This window comes from Ylistrum balloti, unplaced genomic scaffold (assembly GCF_031769215.1).
Source record: "Ylistrum balloti isolate Yb309-2 unplaced genomic scaffold, AGI_CSIRO_Ybal_v1 Utg370450, whole genome shotgun sequence".
NCBI classification, from domain to species: Eukaryota; Metazoa; Mollusca; class Bivalvia; order Pectinida; family Pectinidae; genus Ylistrum; species Ylistrum balloti.
This window is the reverse complement of record NW_026782299.1, coordinates 2,215,855-2,241,870: the sequence shown is the minus strand read 5'-3', so window position 1 is coordinate 2,241,870 and position 26,016 is coordinate 2,215,855. Positions and strand designations below refer to the sequence as shown.

Genomic DNA, 26,016 nt, shown 5'->3' with positions numbered 1-26,016 from the left:
TTCATCTTCCAACATTTCCTGATATCTTTCCATACATTTTCCTAAAGATTTCCCCCAAAATTCTCCACTTTTCAATACTTTAAAAAGAACTTTTTTTGGAATAAGCATATCTTTTGTATATGGTGAAGGATTTAATCCTTATTGTAACTCAAACTTAAAAGTCTGAACTAAAAAAAAAACTCTAGAGAATGACTGGTATGTCTATAACTTATCAGCATTTAACAAGTCTGGCCACAAAACTTTGTTTCCAGGGCTCACAACAAAAGTAAAACAGAATGTCATTCCTCTGTTTAAGTAGGTTTCCTCTGCATAATCTGGATACAAAATGTATTCTTTCATCGGCTTTCTTTCATGGACCCAAAACCTCACTGTGTCTGTGATGCCATAGAAATTGTCACCTTGCTGATTTATAATCCTGAAGTCCCAACTAACCCCAAGGAACTTTTCCAAAGCATGTCTATTTCTGATGCAGTAAACACGCTTTCCATGGGTCACTTTGTGTAATACTGCCTTTGATATTAACATCCCAACATCCTCTAGACTTTGCTCGTTGATAGGGATCCTTATAACTTTATGGGTGTCTTTCTTTCCACATGAGCACAGCTGGTCTTTAATTTGGATCTGTGAATGGGGAAAAAAGAAATATTTATCTATTTGTGATTCAAAAGAAAAAGTACCATGTACCCAAGGTTATTCAGAATCACCGTGTAAGACTCTCCATAATATTCTCCAAATTTTAAGTATTGTAAAAATCAAATAATAATAAAAAAAAAATTGACAAATTACAGTCCTCCAACGAGCATGAATTTATATGCATATAATGAATTTGTTTAATGTAGGTCAAACATCAAAAGGAGCTCACAGTGACCTACTTCTGACAGGTGACGCACGAGCTTGGCAAGGTGAACTCATAACCGAAGACAAGTATGAAGTTCCAGTGACATTTACTATAATATATAGGAGATATAGCCAGGACAAGCCTTTTTATGTAGGTTAAAGGTCAAAACGTAGGTCACAGTAACCTATAATTTGGTATACTTTCAACTCAATTAGACACTTTTATATATTACATTAAAATAGCTTCTCCCTCAGTAGATGTACCTGCAGCTGCTGTAGCAGAAAGCTGTTTATCATACATGTACTTCTGCTCTCCTTAATTGCATCCCGCTCTAACCACTCATCAAATTTGTGGGAGTATCCTACAAAAAGAAGAATTAATATCAGTCACATTTTGTATCTGACCCCTCACATGAGATAGATCAATACCAGGTGCAAGTGTTTATATCAGCAGCAATCATTTAAAACAATCAAAATCAAGTACTATGAGAGAGACTACCACTGGACAATCTATGTGTAAAATTGAAGTATCTATTCCAAATAAAATTACAGAAATAATCAAATCCTGATTTATAAATATATTTATATGAATTATTTTTTTGATAACAAATATACACATGGAAGGACACTTTTACTCTGTTACTAGAGCACTAGTTCAAAATTGTTTCAGATTTATGTCATTATGATTACCTATATAGTGGACTCTACTTCGTTGGTCATTTTGCTGTAATATCGTCACTGGATAGTAGATATCGCTGGACTTTGTCTTTATTCCAGATGTTCCAGATCTTGAACTTGTTGCCTTCTCACCTTTACCAAGTTCACTTAAGGAAAAAAATGAAATCAGTAACACCTTTATTTTAATCACTTACATGAATACACATGTTAAAACAATAGCTATCTTATAATATTAAAGGATGGGGTATTGTTCTGTAACACAGGAGCAGAAAAAATGGGCCGCCAGACCCGCGGGCTCAAACCCAGGACCTTCCAAACTACAAACCGATGCTCAACTTATTGAGCTAACTGGTCACAACTGATCTGCCCAGTCCAGTTTCACTACAGTACTATTTACCTAACACATTGAATTTTCCATGGAGTTAAAATTTAAACATCTGTCAAGATCTGATGCTTGTTATCAAGCGAAGTTAACTACTTATTAACTTTTAATTGATCTACTGATCTGAAAGATCCAATACTTAACATATATCCCCCTCCACACACACACCCTAGCCCACACCGTGGCATGTAACATGTAGGCCTATTATGAATTATAATTAAAAATGAATATCTAACCCCAGCGTCGACCACATGTAGATATGTGTGTATTGAAAGGCGAGGCTAGGTCTAAAGTGCTCTACAAGATGTATTATATATAATTACTGCAACATGGGCGTGGATCCGCATGTCAGATCCCTGGACCCAGGTAAAGGTAGGATTTTCAATATATTTTTAGGGGTGGCCATTGGGGTGGGGGTGTCGGCCTGAGGTAATCTTTCCTTGTCAGGACTCAGTAGTCCCACAGAAGAGACGTTCCGCAAACAATACCTATTACGGGAAACCGCTCCCTCAGGCCGGGCAGTATTTCCTGGGGTATGTAACTGGCAGTCACTGCACCAATCGGAGTAAAAAGGTAAACTTTCAATCGAATGGAGCTGAATTAACAACCGAGTCCAGTGGGAGGGATAAACTGTTAAATAATAACATCATTGATTACAATAAAAACGAAACTTACTTGTAATTACTGACCTGTCGGCCGTCTTTTGTGCAAATTTTAGGATCTCGTCGCAACCCCGCCAGTAACTCCATCTTCTTTTTTCTATTAGGTCACATGATTTAGAACAGGGGCGATAACTCACGCTAAGGACAATTATTTCACGACATGGTATGTTTGTTTGGTTTTTTCTCTCGGTATTTTTAGTAAAAACATCAAAATATTAATTCCCCAAGTACAATAATAGGGTTTCGAAAAAGACAACTCTGGCAGAGATTGCTCGATAAGTGATTGAAAGCTGGTCAATCTGAATTCAATAATTATTGTTACAGAATTTAAATGACGATATTAACCAACTTGTCAAACCGGTAAACATAAAATGTCCGATATTTATCGATTCCATGTACCACACATATAAACACGGACATGTTTTGAGTAACAGCTGACTCAATCTGTTTTTCACTTGGTTGGGGACGCTGTCGCTTTTAAACCAATCAGAATGCTCAATTCTCACACACCCCATACTGTTGTTTGCTCGAAGGCTGGCGGTGTATTAGACAGTCCAAAGTTCACACAAACATTATACATGTACATTAAGAGCCAAAACATTCCTGAGAACATGGATTTTATTTATAACTACCGACATCAGCTTATTATATTAGCTATTATTTTTTCTCTGCTTTTGTTTAGAAAGGTTTGGAAACACACCCATAGCCCTGGCTATTTATGAATCTTGTCAGAAGTGTTCGTTCATAGAAACTAGAAGCTAGGTACTATTTTTAGAAAAAGTAAATAAAACAAGTCCCTGTGTAAATCAGAGCAACAATGATGCAACATCATAAATTTGTTTACGTGTAGCGTTGCCATTCCCGACGATGAGGTACATAACTTGAAATAGCAGGTTAATATCGTGGTACCATACATATTGGCCACGCTCTGGTAAACAATAAAAAGTACAACAAAGTCAACATCACGTATGTATAACAGGTCACGTCGGATGCAGATTACTGATGACATTTAGAGCGTGTCATGCAAACTGTAAACAACGCATTGTAAGATTATGAAAAAAGAGTACTTATGAAGAAATATAATTGCTCGAAGTTCTTTATGAGAACTAGGCCTTTAAAGGTCCTCGTATATAATGCCCACCAAACAAAATGGGTATCTAAATTGACCCGTCAGGTAGCATCTCAATTATGTCCAAACAAAACATGTATACCCTAAGAGATTAAGGTAGCTGGACTGGTTTTACATTTGGCCAAACTCCAACCCAACCCCCCCCCCCCCCCGCACGTCTTCCCCTTCAATCCCGACCCCACTGTCATGTCCCCTTTATCCTCACCTCATATCAAAGATATCCTATCAAAATGATTTACAATGTGTCTTTATGATCACGGATGCGATAAGCAATTCACAAAACAATTAATTAAGACGAGTTGTTTATGTGGGCGTTGTCCCTATCAACCAATCAGAATGCTCGGTTTTCACACACCCCTACACCCGTCCGTGTCGTAGATATGTGTTTTCTCCTTGTCAGTGACTTAACGAGTTTTCTAGAAGTACGTATGTTTGTATGTACACAGAAACCGGATAGTGTGTTTACGGTCGATGGAGACGTCGGTCGATAGTCCAAAGTCCACTATTATGTGTGCTATTTAGTCATGCATGATATATTTATCAAACGTTGTAAGAAAACTAGATTACCTCTCCGTTCACTCCACGTGACTTTGTACAGATTTCGAGTGTGGGTAACGGTATATAGAAATACATGTACATAAGCTACATGGTTAGGATTCTATATATGCCCCGCCTTTGTGTTTTGTCTCTACCTCATCTCAGCTTAAAAATAGCTTCACTTGACAATAAAAAGTGCAATAAACATCCAGTATGTTATAAAAACTACATTGAAAATATTATATTTGAAAGAAATATCTACTAAAATATCATCAGACATATCAATGATGAAATTTCCTTGCTGTTTTTTAAATTTAATCTTGAAAAGAAATTGCTCGTGACTCGTTAACTTATTGGTTATTCCTGCCACAAACTTGTCTTCAAGGTACGTAATATATGTTATCAAAAACACCTGGTTTACTTCGAGTCTGTTCCATATCACTAAGTACCGCCTAGATGGTTTCGTCTTGACATTATGAAAAAAATCCTATTGTGACAGTGTCATTTTTCATTGTTTGGCCGAGTCCGGGATGAACTGAAGGGTTACTTTGACAGTAACGGAACTTGACGATGATAAACCGGACAAAGGGTCAGTCACGTGCAGATGCGTGGTAGTAAAAAGTACCGAATCATGTGATCTCCATCTATCGTACTTTAAACAAAGTTCTGTGTTAATAAAGTACCATCTCATTCATATATATTCATTATCAAGTGTACGATACAAGTATAATGTGCTAAGGTCGTAAGTCCGATCTCCTCTTATAACAACTAGATATATGTAGGGGTGGAAGGGACACGAGATAAAGTTCTATCACACTTTATCTCTGGGGATCGATTTTCTCACAATTTGTCTCTGGGGATCGATTTTCTCACAATTAGTCTCTGGGGATCGATTTTATCACTCTTTTTGATTTGGGGATAGATTTTATCACACTTTGTCTCTGGGGATCAGTTCTATCACACTTTGTCTCTGGGGATCGATTTTCTCACAATTTGTCTCTGGGGATAGATTTCACCACAGTTTGTCCCGGGGGATAGCTTTTATCACACTTTGTCTCTGGGGATCAGTTCTATCACACTTTTTCTCTGGGGATCAATTTTTCCCTTTATACAGAAAGACGGTAGGTTTTAGTCATTATTGTGAAAATGTCTACCATCTCGAAATGAACGAATGAATTAGGGACGTATGATATAAATCAACATATATCAGACATTCCTGGTACAATACATACGTTCCTTGCTGAATTGAATTTGTAACAGTTCTAAAATATCTATGTAATGTACAAACAAGATGTGGGTTAGATTTTTAAGAATCACACACGTCCACTAAGTATGTTTTGTTCTGTACTTAAAGAAGTTGGACAATAATGCAATTCACTTTTTTTCATTGTTGTTGTTGTTGTTTGGTCCTAATTGACACCGTGCATTTATTGATAAAGACACGATGGCCGACTTGCATTTATTTACCGACTCTTGAAAAATAACACTCGCATAAATTCCAGACTGACCTAGAAACAGTTTCGTGTAGTGTGTTTACTCTATTCTGGGACAAAAACAAGCACGTGCGGGTTATTTCCATCGTGACCTTGTCCGTCACGGGGGATATTCCTGTCTATACTGACAGTACGCTCGCTACAGTAAACATTCATTATTATTAAGGAGTGACGTCATTCTATAGATAGAATACATGTATATAAGGCAGATCGCGCACTTTGAATTGCATCAGTTCAACAAAATCTCCGAAGCTGTAAGTGCTGACGATATACAGTCTACTTAATGCACATTTGTATTTAGAGAATACTCAGTGACAATGGTGAAGACAGGAATAGAGAAATCTTCAACGACTAGTCCTAGCAAGGGCGAAGAAAGGTAAGATTTTTTTTATTTCTCTTGGATTTATGTTTGTGAATTCGTTTAAAATCTCATTTCAGAAATACATCTGTATTAGATAAATTAGATTTTCATTTCAGAACTTCTTATCATAATTCTGTTAGATTTCTATTGTTCTCTCTTTATCACAGACTGAATTCGTCAGACTATACTATCAAGCGTGTTTACAGCTGATGTTGTTTACCTGCTACGTTGGAGGCGTTGTCCCTCTCAACCAATCAAATCGCGCTATTTTCACACACCTCCAAATAGTGTCTAAAAATAGTCTGAGGTTAATAACCTTTCTTTAAAACTGATTGACAGACCATGCATCGAGAAACAACTATAATGAACTAGATTGTAGTTTTGTCCTTTACAAACAAAGCGTAAATATAGACAGAGTTTCATTTAATATAACATAACAGCGAAATATCGGGGAGCGGGCAGCCATCGTGCGGTGTTATAGCAAAAAGATACTACAATTTAAGCAACACGGAACAAACGATCGGTCACTGAATTGTCAATAAAAAAAAAGAAAATTTCAATCACAAACTATATATCATCAATACGAATCACGTTTGTGTTGTATTCTTTCTGAAAAATGTATTTTATTGCATTTTAATGACAACAATAATACAACAAAGTGCATCGGTTAGTGTATTGCGTCATACAATGTTGTCATTTACTCAGAAGACTGGCATGAGACGACCAATCAAATGTCTCCATGATGACGCAACCGTTTCTTTAGAAAAATCCGCGTGGTCACGCTATGGCCCACCTTTATGTCAGTGGTGACATGTTACGCTTATATTAAAGAGTAAACAAAAATTTTAATACCCCCTCACTTCCTGATCCCGCATAAAATACACATATTGTTTACCTTATAATGTTTTACAGAAATAGTCGAATAGATTTGCCTCTTCATCGGACTTACAAACCCCTGATTTTATGAATACACTGGAGTGTTTTAAGTGCTGAAAAGAACCTCAAAAATAGCATGATATACTTTATGTCTAGCTTGAAATATAGTTTCCTAGAATGTTCATTCTTAGCGCATGTCACACGATTTTGAAAACGCATTTTTGACATTAAATGGCCTGTTGTGTCATGTCATCAATTTCATTCATATGTAATAGCACTATTATGACGTCATAAAGGAGTTACTCTTGATGACGTCACATAATTGTCTGCGAAAAACGTAAACGTAAAATTCACCTCAAGGCCCGTAACATCTTAAAGTCGTTTGGCGAAGTCTATATCACATTAGCATGAGTGTAATACCTGCCTGCATGATAAGAATTTTTTCTCGCATGCAGTACGTATGTGATACGTACGCTCCGTATGTTCTTTCGTAGTGCGAAACAATAACACCAGTTAATCGGTTACAGTGATTTCCGGACATTTTTGTTATCTTCTCGAAACACATGTGTATAATTGTAGATTTAATCTTCCTGGAACATATATGTATATGTACTGTGTACATTTGTTGTGTCGTGACCGTTGTCTCTGGTAATATTAATAAACAATTCTGACTATGGAAATATGTAGTTCTTACCTGACAATGTTTTATGTTTGTCTATCTGATAAAGTCATGTCTTGGAGAGATATTAAATTTATCTAGTTCAGTAATCGCCATCTTGAAATTCATGCACGCCTGGATTTTATTTTCAAGTGTTACAAGCAATATGTACAATAAAAGAGTTACTGAAAACTTATATGAAAGGGGAACCACAACTGCAACTAGGGAACATTCTCAAAATTCTTAAGACTTAAGAAAACATTTCTTCAGTCAACAAACTGTAAGTTCGTTGAACACTTTGCCCCAACAGAATCTACTACAGTCAAACAGTTTGAAATTTTGTCGGATGTACATTGAGAAGTTAAACAAAATGTTAAGGTTAATTGAATTCGCGAAATTAGAAACAGAAGTATTGATGAACAATATTATTTCAAGTATAGTTAAATATTGTCCATTATGTATCCTAATAAATCCTTATAATTGTTCTTAATTTATTTTCTGGACTCTTCTCGTGCGTAATTTTTTTTTATCTAATTACTTTATTAATTCTAGACACTGATTTTCAAATTTTCAGTTTCATTTTCGTGAACATTGGAATTAGCTGTCGTGGCTGTTACTACAAAATGAAAAAAAAAATACAATTTTGATAGTCGTGTGAAAAGTCGCCTAACTATCTTCAGCTTTAGGGAAATATTTTCTTTGTTATTTACAAATAAAGCTCGATGAAGTGTTCGGCTTGAACTAGAAAGTTTGGAAACGCTAGATCGATATTCGGCAAAAAAATACCTGTTTTCAATTCACTATTCTACACATCCGAGTTACAAATCGTTTAATTTATTTTAAGCAATATTCCACCGAAAGTAACCGGCTTCATGGTATCGGCCATTAAGAAGTTCCAGTTTTTAAATTGATATTATACCTATATTTTTTTCTTTTTAAGTACAATAGAAGTCAAGTTTCTGAAATACTGATTTCCATGCGACATCATTTACGTTGACTTTAATGCACTGAAAACATCGCCATATCATTAACGTAAATGACATTGACATATGACACTTCACTATTATTGCTCTCGTTTTTCATTTATATACACTCGTTTTCTTCAAAAAGATATATAATATTATATCAGAACAAACGCGCAGTAACTTTAAAAGAATAAAAAGATATATATTGATATCAGGGTACAATGCGCGTAAAACCACAGAAGAAAAACTATAGGTTAATTTCCATACGCACCTGTTCCTACAACCAGTGTGTACCGGAAGTGAACTCTTTGTGCTGGTGATGTGTGGCTTGGGTTTGGCGTAAGCAGTGGCTGGGTTGGCACCTGAAGAATATCTACTCTCTCTCCCCCGCATCCCTCGCCATGGTTGGTTTCCGGAGTTTATTGAGGTAATTCATTCTCGATCTCCTCTACGTTTTAGTTTTAAACTTTTCATTTCATATTTTCATACAATTTATGAATGACGATCAGCTGAGAAAGGTGTACACAAGTGACTATAAGTTTAGTAGAGACACGGACCGGTGCTCCGGATTCTCCTTAGCACTACAAACTTTGCTCCTTTTCTCCATGAAATGTGTATTTTAAGAAAATTGGTTTTATTTTGTGCAATCGTCTGAAATACAATCGATAATATATATTTTAGTTTTGTGGGTTTTCTTCTAATAATTCAATTTGAATTTCATAAAACAAAAAGGCATAAAAATGTGAAACAGTATTATTATGTGTTACATGAGTTAACGAGCAAACCATTATCATTGTAAATCTAAAATGTCTTTTTTCTTGTTCATTTAAGGGAAAAATAAGAACAAGATTTAAATTGTTTAAAAGATCATGTTCATGTTTGGAATACTGACAAAATCTAAAGATGATAAATAACTTCATATATTCATGCAGTGTTTCCTGAAAAGGGAGAGGTCAGATGCAAACAGACTTGTTTCAAATTTCAGTATTATTTAAATTTATAGTAGTTTAAATTTAGAAATTAAATGCACTTTCCGATTTGTGACTATTTCAGCTCTGAACGTGAGCGAACACGTGTTTAACCATCAGTAATAACAGACTAAGCTTGATGATAAAATTGAGATAACACATACTTATATATGTGCTATATAATCCTGATATGGTAAAGGTTCTCTTGTTTAAGGCCTTGAGTGACCCAGGTTTCATGATAAGCTCTATGAGGTCACCAAACAGCCACATATGAGAATTCCATGTTGAAATGTGTACAAGCTGATTAATTTGAAGCCTTTAAATATATATTCTAATGTGCCAACAACTGCCTACATTAAACATGTAACAGAATTATTTTCCTTTACTTAGAAAACAAAGACAGGTCATTCAGCTTGATTGTTGTACTGAAAAATTTTACAGCATCCAATTGTTAAGAAACCCTGAAACGGAATCTAATTATTTATTTTAAAAATTCATTTGTGCTTTTTATTGATTTTTGGTCTTTCTAGAGAGAGATATCATTATTGCTTCATCTGTATCTTGTTTAACCCTTAAATGTACTACTTGTTAGAGATTTAAATGTAATATGTAAGTCTCTGGGTAACCTTGACTTGACATCATGTAGACATGATAACTGCGACCGCTATATTCGTGTTGGTAGTCATTCTTGAGATAAGCTAATGCAGAGTGTTCTTGAAGCCTTGTCAGATTTATTTTGACCCATTTTTAAACTTTTTGATGATAACTCACTTTATGCTGAACTCAAGCAAATTACTTGTGTTTTTTTCTCAGTATTATTATTTTTTTCAATTTGTTACCAATATTTTATTTTTACTTCAAGGGGCATGAATCTATAAGATAAGGTCAATTTTGTGAAACTAACAAGTCAAGATTTGTCAGCTTAAAAAATTCAAATCAATTCAAATTAATTTTAATTTTTTCTAGGTCAGCTTTATCAAATTGAAATTTACTGGTTTTATAATTGATTTACATTTTAGTTTGATAGTTGTAACAATAAATCTGTGAAAAAGAGGATGAAATGGAATTATTATTATCATACTTTCAATTTTGAATTGATGCTTTAACCGAATATGTTTGAAGTCCAGTTAAAAATTGTTCAAAACATATTCTTGAAGAATTTGCTATAAATCTAGATGTATTTTATATACATAAGGGATTGTTAGCATAAAACTAACAAAGCTTCTTTTTCAAGACAATTTCTGATAAGACTTTGAAGTAGGTCAGTTGATCAGCTGTTCCAAGTCATACAACAGAGGTCACCCAAATTTTGTCAAACAGATGATTCATCGTTTTCAATTGTCCTATGCCGATTTTAACATGTAGGCAATGTACTTTCTGAAGGAGTAACATGGCAGTTTCAGATTAACCTCTGAAATTGTAAATTTTCCTGTAAGCATGCCTCCTCCCCTCTCCTCTCTTCCTAAGCTACCACGTTACTAAAGAATCTTAAAAATTCCCACTTGTGTAATGGGCTGAACACACAGTGTTCCTTGTGAGTGAAGTTTAACTACAAGTTCACAACTTATGATAAAATATGATTATTTCAGACTGTCAATGCCATTTTAATCAACTCTAGTTATGCACAGGATCTCTCATCCTCAACACAACGAATACATTAACAGATCATTTGCAATGTACGCAGAACTTACATGTATATGGTCCGTAGACAGACACTTTTTGTCTAGTGCTTTTATAAGCTATGAGAGAGCAGATCGATGTTCACTGAATATCCAGCTGTGGAAATCTTTTGAAAGTCATATAACCATAATGCAAAATGCTGAACTATCAATATACTATTCATGTTCGTATTTCAACACAGCTTTTCATATATTTACGTACTAGCATGTTTTCTACGTCCATTGTATGGTGTTAATAATATATCACACTTCCTACATATGTATGTAGTAATATTGAACAGCCATACAGTGTAGTCTCTTCCTTTTGTGATATTCTTATTCTCTGTTTGTTAATTTTTAGTCCAGTAAACTAGACTGTATGAATCCTTGTGTCCAGTGTTTAGTACAGATGGTTTGTTAAATCTTCTTCACAATGAAAATCACAACCACTCCTTTAGCACCCTACCATTATCATATAATGCTGATACAAATTAAAGGTTTAAGATTTTGTAAGAAATTTGATCTAATCTAGTTGATATATGTTTACATAAACTAGAAACACTGTGTGCAGTTTGTCATACTGTAACTGACATTGAAAACTTTCTAAACTCTCTTCTGAGTCAGAATTCTAATTCAAATGTTGGACATTAAACAAAAAGCATGATTAAAAAATGGTTCCTTGGAGAGACCCTCAAGGTCATTCTAAAACAAAATCAAGTGACAGGTGTTTTTTGTCTAACATACATTCGATGTGTTTCTTTTTTGTAGCTGACTCATGGTCTTAATAGCTTTTAGTAGCAGAAACTTTCAGCAGGCTACCGACGTAAAATTTGATTCTGTGTTCAATGTTCTCTTTCAGGTATTTTTATTTGGATTATTGCAGTGTCATCAAAACTCCTATTATATCGGATGTTGAGATATAACTAATATTGGCATATAGCCCAAGTTTTCTGTGACTCCTAGACCATAAATGAAATGACAGACAGATGTCAGGTCACGGTTTGGATTTGGGGAAACTTAAGTAATAGTCAGCAGATGATAGTATCACAGAAAAGTAATTAATATTGTTTCATAACTGTACATCAGCGCACTGCATGTACATCTTATGTAATTAACTTATTCATATGAACAATATCTTGTTTTCCGAAAATGTACACACAAGTTGATAATATTTAAAACACCCAGAAATTATCAGTGTTGATTCCTAGCTATTTCTTTGAGCACTTCTCACTTTATTGTTAGTAGAAATCCAGATTATAATTAATTCAAGTAATTAGAACAGTCTTCTATGAGATTTATATGCACTGATTAAAATCTGATTACCTTCCATGTAACTTGGTACTTCTGATTGTAACATAGGAGGTTTTTATAACTGTTAGTTATTACATCCCCCAAACAAGGTCAAATCACCTTATTTAGTAAAACCGTAGGTTACAATTAGTAAAAATTACCCACTAACTGGTGACACTTGTTCTTGTTGCGATTGATTCTCCTACGGTTTTATATTTAATATTTCGTTAATCACCCTGCATACCTTTGGTATCCAAGCTCAAGTGAAGCGCCTCACTGAAGAAACCTCTTACCTGATACTGACGTTGGCTCTATTTATTTATTTAATCTACTTATTTAGTAAAGATGTACTCGGCGCAGTTGGTGTATAGTCGTTACTGTATAAAAATTGGTATTATTATATAAATACTTATGGTTTTGAACTATTATTTTCATTCTTACATCTCCCTTTGTCTAACACATTTCTCACAAACTGAAGGTCAGATTCAAATGAAACTACACATAAGTGTAGATGGTTGTGTGGAGTGATAATCAACTTCCGATTATTCTTTTTTTTCATTGGACATCAAATTTGTTCACCAGAGATTCTGATTGGCCTAAAATATAACAGACTGTTACTCCGTAACTGTTGGTCTGATTGAAATGAAACTTGGTGTGAATATTGATCACCATGTCAAGATGTGTTAAAGATATTTGTTCTTAAATTCATAATGGCTGCTGCAGTCACTGAAATTTAGATATTGTCCAATTTTGATGAATATTACTACAATAGGTGTGATTTAATGTAAGGAGCACAAAAGTGTAATAAGTTTTTCAATCGAGTAACAAACATGGCCACCACAAATATTAGAACTTTAATATTGTCATTGGTGTTTCCCAATAAGGCTCTCCCAACTCTCCTCCCGTGTATTGATAATCGCTTTATAAGTGTATCATGACACTTAAAAGCAATGTGTTGTACAGTAGTGTCTGCTCAAGACTGCTGACTGGCCATAGCTTTCATGTGTCACGCATGACTGACTCTAGTGTAACTTGCAGTAGCCAAGATAGATTAAATAGTGAATAAGAATTACTTCTATATCAATTAGCATTATCTGTGACAGCAAGGGTAGTTGTAAGGATTTATGTAATGGTCCCTGTCGCAATTAAAACTTATTTTGCATGATATGATAAAAAAAATCTAGAAATACATTTAATTACGTAAATTGGTATATATTTATGTACCTGTACATAACCTGTATCGAGATAAAACATAGTGAAAAATATTGTATCTATACTTTTAAAGATTACAGTACAGAAATTCCCTACCTCAGCAAACAGTATTATGTAACTAACAGTACAGAAATTCCCTACCCCTCGTCAAACAGTGTTATGTAGTTAACAGTACAGAAATTCCCTACCCCTCAGCAGACAGTATTATGTAGTTAACAGCCCAGAAATTCCCTACCCCTCGTCAGAAAGCATTATGTAGCTAACAGTACAGAAATTCCCTACCTCTCGTCAGACAGTGTTATGTAATTAACAGTACAGAAATTCCCTACCTCTCGTCAGACAGTGTTATGTAATTAACAGTACAGAAATTCCCAACCTCTCGTCAGACAGTGTTATGTAATTAACAATACAGAAATTCCCTATCCCTCGTCAGACAGTGTTATGTAATTAACAGTACAGAAATTTCCTACCCCTATTCACACAGTATTATGTTGATAAAAGTACAGAAATTTCCTACCCCTGGGCAGTTTTATGTAATTTACAGTACCCTCGTCAGACAGTATTATGAAGCTAACAATACAGAAACACCCTACCTTGGCATACTCATTGTGCGTGAAGTGGTTGCTACAACAATGTATATATAATCACTGTGAATTATTGATGTGCACCCACTGAAGCTTGCCATTGTTCAAGTCGTTAGGTGCATGATCTGCAGGTCACATTACTAAATTGTCTTTTGCATGTTTTTTTTACATGTATCTGCGTGAGCTAATTGTTGTCTCTCTGGTGCCCTGGTTTATGGACGAGCAGCCTCAATGCTTTCAGAGCTGCCTTTTTATTTCAAAGCATTGAAATCTGAAAAGCGCTGAAAACCACATGCAGTATGTTTTTGTCTAGGAAACCTGTTCTCTTATTACGGAAGTACTCCCACTATTTCTGTGATACGTCCTCTGTAGTCTGTAGTATATTGAATAGATATGTACAGAGCTCATAACTTTATCGAAAGTTTTCTAATAACTTTTCATTTGTAAATAACTTAATATAGGAATCAAGTATTATGCAGTAGATTCTGTTCTGAAAAGCATTCTTCAATCATTCATTTTCTGGCTGATGTGGAGAAGATGTAAATTAAAATATGAAATGTAATCCCTTCTGGTTGTTACCATTTATCCTAGCAATTCAAAATAAAAAGAAACACTGGTAACATACAAATTCTGGCTTAAAGAACAAGGAAGTAGCTTTTGTTTGTAATCCATGAAAAGATCAGCAGATATGTGTGGGCTTATGACAAGGCATAGGTTAAATGCTTTACGACTAATGGATCTTTATGGGACAAATTTGTCAGTGGTGTGTTAGGTACAAAGTTTAGCATCTTCATTCATCAATGAGTCCAATCATGGTAATAAGCCCACCTATTGCATTGCAGTTCATATTAGTTAGGAATTTATGCTATTTCATAGGCCTCTGATAAGTCAACGCGAACTTTTAGGGAGAAGTAATAAGTTTACACTTGAATTTATAGCAGGATAAATAGGGTAGTATCTAGTAGCTACCCTGACAGTAATATTAAAACATACCCTGGTACATGTATTTAACAAAGAGGATTACCAGTTATTGTCAATTACAGAAGTTGTCTCCATTAAGCTTGGTATTTGATAGTTTATGGTGTAAGAAGTTGTTAATCTTGAGCTTAGATCTTTGATGTACTATATTTTCATGAAGTTTCTTCTTTCAGCTGTAATAATGGAAAATTCGGTTAAAGTGGCCTAAACACTCAAATTTTACCGCATAAAATTATGCAAATGTATTGCAGTTGTTTGTTAGATGTTAGATATACAAATATAAGTGTAACTTGAGTGATACTGTATGGATAGTGTGGTGCAATTTGCTGTTTCATCATCCATGAAGATGAGAGAAGACAGTGAACATTTAAAAGCCAGCTGGACTGATACAGATAAAACTACAAATATGTAGCCTGGCTGTTACAGATAAACCAGCTGGGCTGTTACAGATAAAACTACAAATATGTAGCCTGGCTGTTACAGATAAACCAGCTGGAGTGATACAGATAAAACTACAAATATGTAGCCTGGCTGTTACAGATAAACCAGCTGGGCTGTTACAGATAAAACTACAAATATGTAGCCTGGCTGTTACAGATAAACCAGCTGGACTGTTACAGATAAAACTACAAATATGTAGCCTGGCTGTTACAGATAAACCAGCTGGACTGTTAAAGATAAACCAGCTGGGCTGTTCCAGATAAACCAGCTGGGTTGTTACAGATAAACCAGCTGGACTGTTACAGATAAACCAGCTGGACTGTTCCAGATAAACAAGCTGGACTGTTACAGATAAACAAGCTGGGCTGTTACAGATAAACCAGCTGGGCTGTTACAGATAAACCAGCTGGGCTGTTCCAGATAAACAAGCTGGACTGTTACAGATAAACAAGCTGGACTGTTACAGATAAACCAACTGGAATGTTACAGATAAACAAGCTGGACTGTTACAGATAAACCAGCTGGAATGTTACAGATAAACAAGCTGGGTTGTTACAGATAAACCAGCTGGAATGTTACAGATAAACTAGCTGGACTGTTACACATAAACAAGCTGGACTGTTACAGATAAATCAGCTTGGCTGTTACAGATAAACAAGCTGGACTGTTACAGATAAACAAGCTGGGCTGTTACAGATAAACAAGCTGGACTGTTACAGATAAACAAGCTGGGCTGTTACAGATAAACCAGCTGGACTGTTACAGATAAATCAGCTGGGTTTTTACATATAAACCAGCTCAAATGTTACAGATAAACCAGCTGGGCTGTTACAGATAAACCAGCTGGACTGTTACAGATAAACAAGCTGGGCTGTTACAGATAAACAAGCTGGACTGTTACAGATAAACCAGTTGGACTGTTACAGATAAATCAGCTGGGTTGTTACAGATAAACCAGCTGGATTGTTACAGATAAACCAGCTGGACTGTTACAGATAAATCAGCTGGACTGTTACAGATAAATCAGCTGGGTTGTTACAGATAAACCAGCTGGACTGTTCCAGATAAACCAGCTGGGCTGTTCCAGATAAACAAGCTGGGCTGTTACAGATAAACCAGCTGGGCTGTTACAGATAAACCAGCTGGGTTGTTACAGATAAACCAGCTGGACTGTTCCAGATAAACCAGCTGGGCTTTTCGAGATAAACTAACTGGTCTGTTACAGAGAACTTACATCTTGCATGTTGCAGAGCTCTTCATGTTAATTGTATCTATCAACATTTAGTCCTTGTCTGGTGATAAGCCCACTCATATATACGTTGATGTTTGGTAAAATTATTTACCAGTGTTACGATTTCATTGTCCTATAATAAGCCCATCCCTGAAGTTGAAATGTAAAAGTCAATTGTTGATCCCCTGGGCTTATTGGAGGATAGATAAGGTAACCTGGACAAATACATGCAGCTTATCTTACGGGGTGATTTCCTTGTCTCATGCTAGAGTTGAGACAGGGAATTTTCCTGTCAGGATAAGACGGAATTTCTCTGTCAGGACAGTGACATGGCGTCCCAGTAACAATTCACTGACGTCACATCAATAATTAAATCACATCAATAATGCAAAGCATTGGGACGACGAAAACGCATACGAGTACCTAATAAAGCTAGCCTCGGGAAAAGATGTTTATGTTGCCAACTCTTGTGTTTGCCATCTTAATCATCTTTCCCCTCGGGTTGAGATCGGTTATTTTACCTCCAATGTCGTGAAACATTATGTTATTCTCTAACTGGAGACAACAGCAGATTGGTGTTGGGCGAAGTTTTGGTATTTTACAACATTTGATATATTATAACCAATAATTTAGTGTGTAATTAGGGAGATCTTTCTTCTTTCAAAGATAGAACCTTCTTGTAAATTTTGTTTTATTTTTAAGACAGTTGACTTAGATGGACTGTTAAACATAATAATAACTAGTAGGGTCTTTAGTAGTGTAGCATTATCTCAAATTATTACACATCAAGAGGGGGCAAGGTGGGGAAAAAAAGTCAGATGATATAAGATCACAGATCGACATTAAATGTCATAAGGATCAATACAGAACTGTTTCATTATTGTACCAAGCACCTAAATTTACAAAAACAAATCCAATTTTATCTTTTTCAGTGTGAAGTTTGCATCACGGCTTATAAAGCATACCACATCCATTCCCCAAACCAGGAATGGCTCTCACTCTGTTCCAAACATCCTCTACGGAAAGTGGAATAATCTACCCAAGAAAGTCCAAGCCTACGTGGACCATAATGTGCGACTATGCCAGCCTTCTTCAATCCACATCTGTGACGGATCGGATAGTGAGAACAACCTTCTCCTGTACCTCCTCCAGAGGGATGGTATGATCAAACCACTCCACAAGATGGAAAATTGGTGAGTTTCATGACCTGATCCGTCCAACTTTTTATATATTTCAAGAATATTTATTTTGATCACTGTTTGCGAGTAATTATTGCCTATTTTCAAATTTGAATCTAAAGATGTGATATTTATATATATTTTAATTTTTTATATAAATTATTGATTTGGCGAAATAGGACTGATCAGCTGCCACCAGATTAGAATCATCAGATAACATTTAATTAGCATTAACAACAGATGTTCAAAAATTTTATAAATCTATTCTGATATTAAAATGTTTCGAGCAAACAGTCTAAGTTCTGCTTTTAGAGTTTTGTGATGAATTACTCATAAATATTTCTTGGAGAATACATTATCAAGTCACCAAATCACCTCAAAACAAAATTATCACCAGATTCAATTCTTATTGTCGTAATTTATTTCCTGTGAAAAGGTTCAGGGGTCAACTGCCTGACATGCTTACATCTGGGCCAATAAGGGTTTGGAATTCAAATAAATAGTTTTGTACTTGTTGTAAAACAAATGAAGTTTATGTTGAATTTCTGTATCATATTTATTAAATTTATTAGTATACCATGTGATCAGTCTTTGTGTATATGTAATGAAGAGTTATCTCCCTTATAGTTGGCTAGCAAGGACTGATCCTGCTGATGTTGCTCGCGTAGAGAAGCTGACGTTCATGTCAACAGAAAATGAGCGTGACACAATTCCAGTCCGTAAGGAAGGGATTTCCGGTACATTGGGAAACTGGATTAGTCCGAATGACCTAGAAGAGGAAATGGAGGAAAGGTTCCCTGGTTGTATGAGTGGTAGGTGACTCTATAACATGTCTTCTACTAGTGATATCATAGATGTAGCACTATTCAAATTTATTTTCTAATAAATCAGCCTGTAATTTGTCATTCTATGCATCACATTGTTAAGAGTATGTCTCATATACTGTGTAGCCATGAATGAAAGCCTTAATTAACAGGGAGTAATTGAACGCTGTACTTACAGTCTATGGAACCTTTAGGGGTATTGTGTTTAATAAATGCCACTTCAATTTTGTTGATCTTGTATCATTTTATCGGAAATAAATATTTAAAATGAAAACTCCTACCACAGGAAGGACCATGTATGTGATCCCATTCAGTATGGGGCCGATTGGCTCACCTCTCTCCAAGATTGGCATAGAGTTGACAGACTCAGCATATGTTGTGGCTAGCATGAGGATCATGACTCGTATGGGTGCCAAGGTGCTACAGACGCTGGGTGACGACGACTTTGTCAAGTGTCTGCATTCAGTAGGCAGGCCTCTCCCCATTTCAGGTAAGCCTGCATATTGCTTCTTTCTCATCAACTTTAAGAATAGAGAAAAACTTTCTTTTATTGAATAAAAGAGTTGTATGATTTCCTTCCTCGACACAGACAAATTCTTGAACATGAAAAATATTTGGAGTATAAACCTTTGACTTTTCAGTGACATATTTCCTCTGTAATATGAGGACATCAAAAATACAGGTACATGCATGCATTATCTTAAAATGACAAGTTGACAGAAAAAGAAGAGTTTAAGCTGATATTGAATTAGAATCTTTTTCACAGTTCAATAGAAAAAAAAACACCACTGTGACAAGTGAATGCCTAACTATTTAAAATTTATATTTATATATAAGTTTATTTTCCCTAAAGCATCACATTATTTTTTAAAAGGGACATGACATAAATGTTAGATTTTATACATATTGTTTTCCTCTACTTTTTCTAGAGCCTTTAAAAAACAACTGGCCTTGTGACCCTAAGAAAACCATTATTGCTCACTTACCAGCCAAGAATGAGATCTGTTCTTTTGGCAGCGGATATGGTGGAAATTCACTCCTGGGCAAAAAATGTTTTGCTTTACGTCTTGGCTCTATACTTGCCAAAAGAGAAGGCTGGCTTGCTGAACATATGTTGGTGGGTACTGTTAGTTTGTTTTTGTATTACATATTAGACAAATTTCATATTAAACATATTAAAAAACAGGAATTCCAGTTTGTAATTTCAAAGAATCTTTACTACCAGTGTTTTGGTACAAGTTTGTAAAATATGGAAATTAAATATTTTGGGAAATGGATGTTTTGATTACTTTTTTTGTTTTATAGATCCTTGGGATTGAGAACCCTAAGGGAGAGAAGAAATATATCGCTGCAGCATTCCCGAGTGCCTGTGGTAAAACCAACCTCGCTATGATGAATCCCTCCCTCCCAGGTTACAAAATCACATGTGTTGGTGATGATATAGCATGGATGAGGTTCGACAAAGATGGCCGCCTTAGAGCTATTAATCCAGAGGCAGGATTCTTCGGTGTGGCACCAGGTACAATTTGTCGAAGATTTTCCAATTTTTTTTACCTTAATGATATAGGTATGATAAGTAAAGATGACTTAGTAGAAATGCAAAGAATCACGATATAGTTATAAATCTGTCTACTTAATTAGTATTTGTAGAAAAGACTTCCCAGCTGCTGTCATATTTGAAGTTAATGATGAAGATCAACATAAATATTTCTATACTGCAGTATTGCATGTTCATTCTATGATTCATTATTGTTGAATTATTCTTTTCCTTACCTAGTGTTTTTGAGAAACCAGCATTATTCAGTCATATACTGTTAGAGTTATACATACTGAGCTGATAAGACTTTATTTTATCAACGTAGTAAAATAGATTTCTATGAAGGTGACTACCTTTTTTTAATATTTTCAAACTTTCTTTTCAATTTATTAATATATTGATTACAGGAACCTCAATGAAAACAAACCCAAATGCCATGGAGACAATCCAAAGCAATACTGTGTTTACAAATGTAGCAGAGACTTCTGATGGTGGTGTATTCTGGGAAGGTATGGAAAATGAAACAGACGATGGAACTTCTGTTACCTCATGGCTCAATGTGAAGGATTGGACACCAATGGATGGAGGAAATGCTGCTCACCCTAACTCCAGGTACTGTTATTTGTCAGGATTGACTTCTTAACTGAGTTTATTTCCCTGTCAGAAGGTCATTTTAAGATAGGGTTTTCTAGTAGTAAGTGATGACTACCTCACTGATCAATATACAACAGGTCAATCACAGGCAATTTATGTAAAGTGTCTGTCTCAAGGACACAGTCAAGGTCATGATCTCAGCTTCCTTAGAAACACTTAACGGGCCTAGACAAGATTGAACCTATAGTACATTAGTCAGATGCTCTACAGATAAGCTGTTGCTGCCCCTACTTAAATGCTCTACAGACTAAGCTTATGCACCCCCGTAATTAACTAGAATTACTTGAATTGTTCGGATTTAATTATTTCGTTTTGGTTTGACTTTCTCATCCTTGTTTTATCAGAGTCTCCAGTTTTTCTTGAGGGTACTACTTGATATAAAACACATTGACAAATTAATATTATTCTGATTCCTCCCATATCCATTGTTTGCATTTTTAGTTTCACAAAACGTTTTCTAAACTATAGCAAATAAAGCCTGTTGTTTCACCAATGTTGGCTTCCTTCCTCGGTGTTAAATAACAGTTAGACAGGAACATAACCAGACGAGTTGTTTCATTCCCTGTCACAATAACCACAGATACTGTTATGTACAAGTCTATTAATATCTAATGCATCAAACGAAGCAATCATTCACTACAATACATTTGGACTTTAATGATGAAGCTTGTTAACCAATGATAACCACATGTTCTGTAGGTTCTGTACACCTGCTGCCCAGTGCCCTATCATGGACCCTGCCTGGGAGAGCCCTGAGGGAGTCCCTATTGATGCCATCATATTTGGAGGAAGACGTCCTGAGGGTAAGTAAAAAAACCTGATTTCTATACGATTAATTATCAGTAAGGTTTAAATTGAAAATGAATTTTGGAATCATTACATTATTCTTAATATATTGTTTGCTAGGATTAAATGTGTATTAAATTGTGTTCGTTCACAAGTTTGAAATCAAAAGAGTGAAATTGTTAGCAATTATGACATCACTGTTTCATAAGATTTAGAATATGTACATATCTTTCTTCAAAAACTTAATATTGATGTAGTCAGAAGTGATGTGTGAGCATTTTGGACTCACTGAATATGAAACATGGTTCCAAGCATGTTTTATTTATACACCAAATATTTCTTAAGGTAATTTATATAAGGAGTAATGAAAAGTGTATGTGTGTTCCAGGTGTACCACTTGTGTATGAAGCATTGAGTTGGCAGCATGGTGTGTACATTGGTGCCTCTATGAGGTCAGAGGCTACAGCTGCTGCAGAGCATAAAAGTAAGTACCATTGTGAATATTCATAAAAACATACCATTGTAAATATTCATAAAAACAAATACCATGGTGAATATTCATAAAAGTAAGTATCTTTGTGAATATTCATAAAAACATACCATTGTGAATATTCATAAAAACATACCATTGTGAATATTCATAAAAGTAAGTACCATTGTGAATATTCATAAAAACAAGTACCATTGTGAATATTCATAAAAGTAAATACCATTGTAAATATTCATAAAAGTAAGTACCATTGTGAATATTCATAAAAACATACCATTGTAAATATTCATAAAAGTAAGTATCTTTGTGAATATTCATAAAAGTAAATATCTTTTTGAATATTCATAAAAACAAATACCATTGTGAATATTCATAAAAACAAGTACCATTGTGAATATTCATAAAAGTAAATATCTTTTTGAATATTCATAAAAGTAAATATCTTTGTGAATATTCATAAAAGTAAATATCTTTTTGAATATTCATAAAAACATACCATTGTAAATATTCATAAAAACAAGTACCATTGTGAATATTCATAAAAGTAAGTATCTTTGTGAATATTCATAAAAACATACCATTGTGAATATTCATAAAAGTAAGTACCATTGTGAATATTCATAAAAACAAATACCATGGTGAATATTCATAAAAGTAAGTATCTTTGTGAATATTCATAAAAGTAAGTACCATTGTGAATATTCATAAAAACAAATACCATTGTGAATATTCATAAAAGTAAGTATCTTTGTGAATATTCATAAAAACAAATACCATGGTGAATATTCATAAAAGTAAGTATCTTTGTGAATATTCATAAAAGTAAATATCTTTTTGAATATTCATAAAAACAAATACCATGGTGAATATTCATAAAAGTAAATATCTTTGTGAATATTCATAAAAGTAAATATCTTTTTGAATATTCATAAAAGTACCGGTAAGTATCTTTGTGAAGATAAAGTGTAATTTGTTTTAAAATAAAAGTAACATAAGTCTGATAAGTCACATTGATAATATATCATATTTCTGAAGATTGTCATGATAAGAAATGTAGGCTTTATGGGAAATCATTTTTATTATGATCTTTGAAAAGTCAGCTGTGTTATACAATCAATTAATTTTACACCAATGTTAAAAATAATAAGAAATAACATTCAAAACATTTGCAAATAGATATATTCAGGTCAAATTTTCTTTGAAAAAAATGGCTGAAGTTGTTGAACTTATTTCTTTTAAATTTTTCAATGCTCTAAAATTAATCATGCTTGAGATGCAGCATCTGTTTTGTTTTCATTTTCAAAGTTGTCAGGAAAATATGCTCTATTTCAAAGTGTTGAAAACTACCTTAAAACCTTTATGTTGAAACATTTCAACCAAAATAGTTTCCATACGTAGACAAATTTTGATAAGTATGATAGTTTCTTTCATGGTTTCTAAATATATTTTTCATTTTACAGGCAAAGTCATAATGCACGATCCCTTTGCCATGCGGCCATTCTTTGGATACAACTTTGGTCACTATCTGCAGCACTGGTTAAGTTTCCAGGAAAAACCTGGCCTCCAACTGCCAAAAATCTACCATGTCAACTGGTTCAGGAAGAACAAAGAGGGCAAGTTTATCTGGCCGGGATTCGGGGAAAATGCACGAGTGTTGGACTGGATCTTCCGTCGTATTGATGGAGAGGACTGTGCCAAGATGTCTGCTGTAGGTTACATCCCAAAAGAGGGGTCAATTAATATGGAAGGTTTGAATGAAAAAGTAGATATGGAGGAATTATTTCACCTTCCAAAGGACAGCTGGCTGCAGGAAGTTGTGGATGTTAAGAAATACTTTGACGAGCAAGTACACGAAGACCTTCCTGCAGAAATCACAACAGAACTACAGAGTCTAGAAAAGCGAGTGAAATCTATGTTGTAAAGGCTGTCTTCATTTAGGTCTTGTTACACAATATTTTTACAAATCAATATGCTGTGGTTTATAGTACTCTGGACTTTTGTATTGAAGTCTATAAACTACGAAGCAAAACAGTGGCCTACTTAGTGTTACTGTATCATGGTGTCATTATAATGTGGAGTGTGGTTGATGACTAACAGAAGTTATTATATGGTTTATGAGTAGGATTTCATCGTCCTTTTGTAAGGGTTATTAAGATATAGTGTTAGAGTACTCAGGGCATTTCCATGTACAGAATGTCATAATGCACAAATATTGTAATATACAGGGTGACATAATATACAGGGTTTCATATAACACAAAGTATTCAAATCAATTAATGGCCTTTATCAGTTTACACCCTTAAGTAAATTCAACCCGTTTGTAAAAGTTTTGCCTATTTCATTTATTATTGAAAAGCCAAAATTGCATGATAACTGCTGATTATATTGTGTTTTAAACTTTTTCAGTATAGTTTTATAATTATTCATGATGAGGGAGATAAAATACAATTTCATTCTTAAGTGAACGAGTAACGAAATCTTTTTTGTAGTATTTTTAGTCATAAAGGAATTTTATTTACTTTCATTTAAAAAGAATTTACTTTTTTGGCTCCACATGTTCTGTGCATTGTAGTAAATCTGTATATGATGTGGTTTTAGCTTAATTAATGTCAGTGTTAATCAATTTAGAATTGCATGAACCTAATTAATTATCAATATTATAAATATCTATTCCATTATATTTCAGAAAATATATTATCAATTTTAAATATTGCTTAAAAAAAATACAACAAGGGAGATAACCATGCTTGTTGACATCAGGAGAATTTACATATGGCTGACCATGTAACAAATGCAATTTGTTCTGTACCTCAGCTATATTTTTTGTTTTCAAATTTTGCAATCAAGTCATGAAATTCACTCCAATTTTCAAACTTTGTCATTCTCAAATGATATTTTTTTAAAATGTATTTTTGTATTCAAATAATTGTACCAATGGAGAGAAAAATTATAAAAATGAAATATATGGATAAATTTGAAATGGATAAAAGATGTGTGACTGTATTGATTTATATGTTTAATGTTGTACACATTTAATCTAATTTTTTAGAAATTTATAAACACTTTCAATATGTGATGTTTGTTTTTATAATTATCTTATATGCTAGAATTTTTAAATCTCCATTATTATTTTTTTCATTAAATTACCAGTGCATATTCCTATTTTTCAATTTCTTAATGCACTTTTTTGTTATTGCAAAGTCTTAATAAAAATTTCATGTTTTCATAAAATTTGTCAAATTAAAATTTCATTTTTCATAAAGTGTTCTTCATATTTGTTAAACAGAGAATATATTTTTCATTCAAGATTTGTTCTATTTATTGTCAGTCATGGTTTTAGTGTTAGATATATCTTAAACATTCCCTTTTGTACTCTCTACTTTTAAGTTGATATATTTTACTGGGAATTTGGTAACAAATCCACAATCTTATAATTTTGTTATTTATTTTGTTATACATGATACAAGTTGGTATTACTGATAGATTTTTTAATTACCTTTTCATATCATGTTCATTCTATTGTTTTCATTGTTGAAAAGTAAACAAATTTTACACATTTCAGGTGTGTTTCATGTAAATGTTATGGTTTTAAAACGACTAAAAATAG

General features: G+C 34.2%; 1 protein-coding gene and 1 long non-coding RNA gene across 2 annotated transcripts; one reads left to right on the top strand and one right to left on the bottom strand.

Annotated features, from left to right (window-relative positions):
- Positions 1-494: 494 nt before the first annotated feature.
- Positions 495-1,590, bottom strand: LOC132554914 (uncharacterized). The gene is made up of 3 exons (XR_009554408.1): positions 1,528-1,590; positions 1,102-1,199; positions 495-621 (listed from the first exon to the last, which is right to left on the bottom strand). It is a non-coding gene; the product is annotated as an uncharacterized LOC132554914 (long non-coding RNA).
- A 4,428-nt stretch (positions 1,591-6,018) lies between these two features.
- Positions 6,019-24,503, top strand: LOC132555025 (phosphoenolpyruvate carboxykinase, cytosolic [GTP]-like). The gene is made up of 10 exons (XM_060219362.1): positions 6,019-6,094; positions 17,873-18,133; positions 18,746-18,930; positions 19,229-19,432; positions 19,872-20,059; positions 20,248-20,461; positions 20,887-21,091; positions 21,833-21,936; positions 22,308-22,403; positions 23,870-24,503. Exons 1-10 carry the CDS (start codon positions 6,036-6,038, stop codon positions 24,328-24,330), a joined length of 1,977 nt encoding a protein of 658 aa, XP_060075345.1. The 5' UTR covers positions 6,019-6,035; the 3' UTR covers positions 24,331-24,503.
- The last annotated feature ends 1,513 nt before the right edge of the window (positions 24,504-26,016 follow it).

Bases quoted from the DNA above. Each gene is read 5' to 3' on its own strand.
- LOC132555025 (XM_060219362.1), top strand. From the start codon at position 6,036: ATGGTGAAGACAGGAATAGAGAAATCTTCAACGACTAGTCCTAGCAAG. The intron at 18,931-19,228 runs GTAGGTGACTCT...CTCCTACCACAG, and splicing joins GTTCCCTGGTTGTATGAGTG to GAAGGACCATGTATGTGATC. The intron at 20,462-20,886 runs GTACAATTTGTC...TATTGATTACAG, and splicing joins ATTCTTCGGTGTGGCACCAG to GAACCTCAATGAAAACAAAC.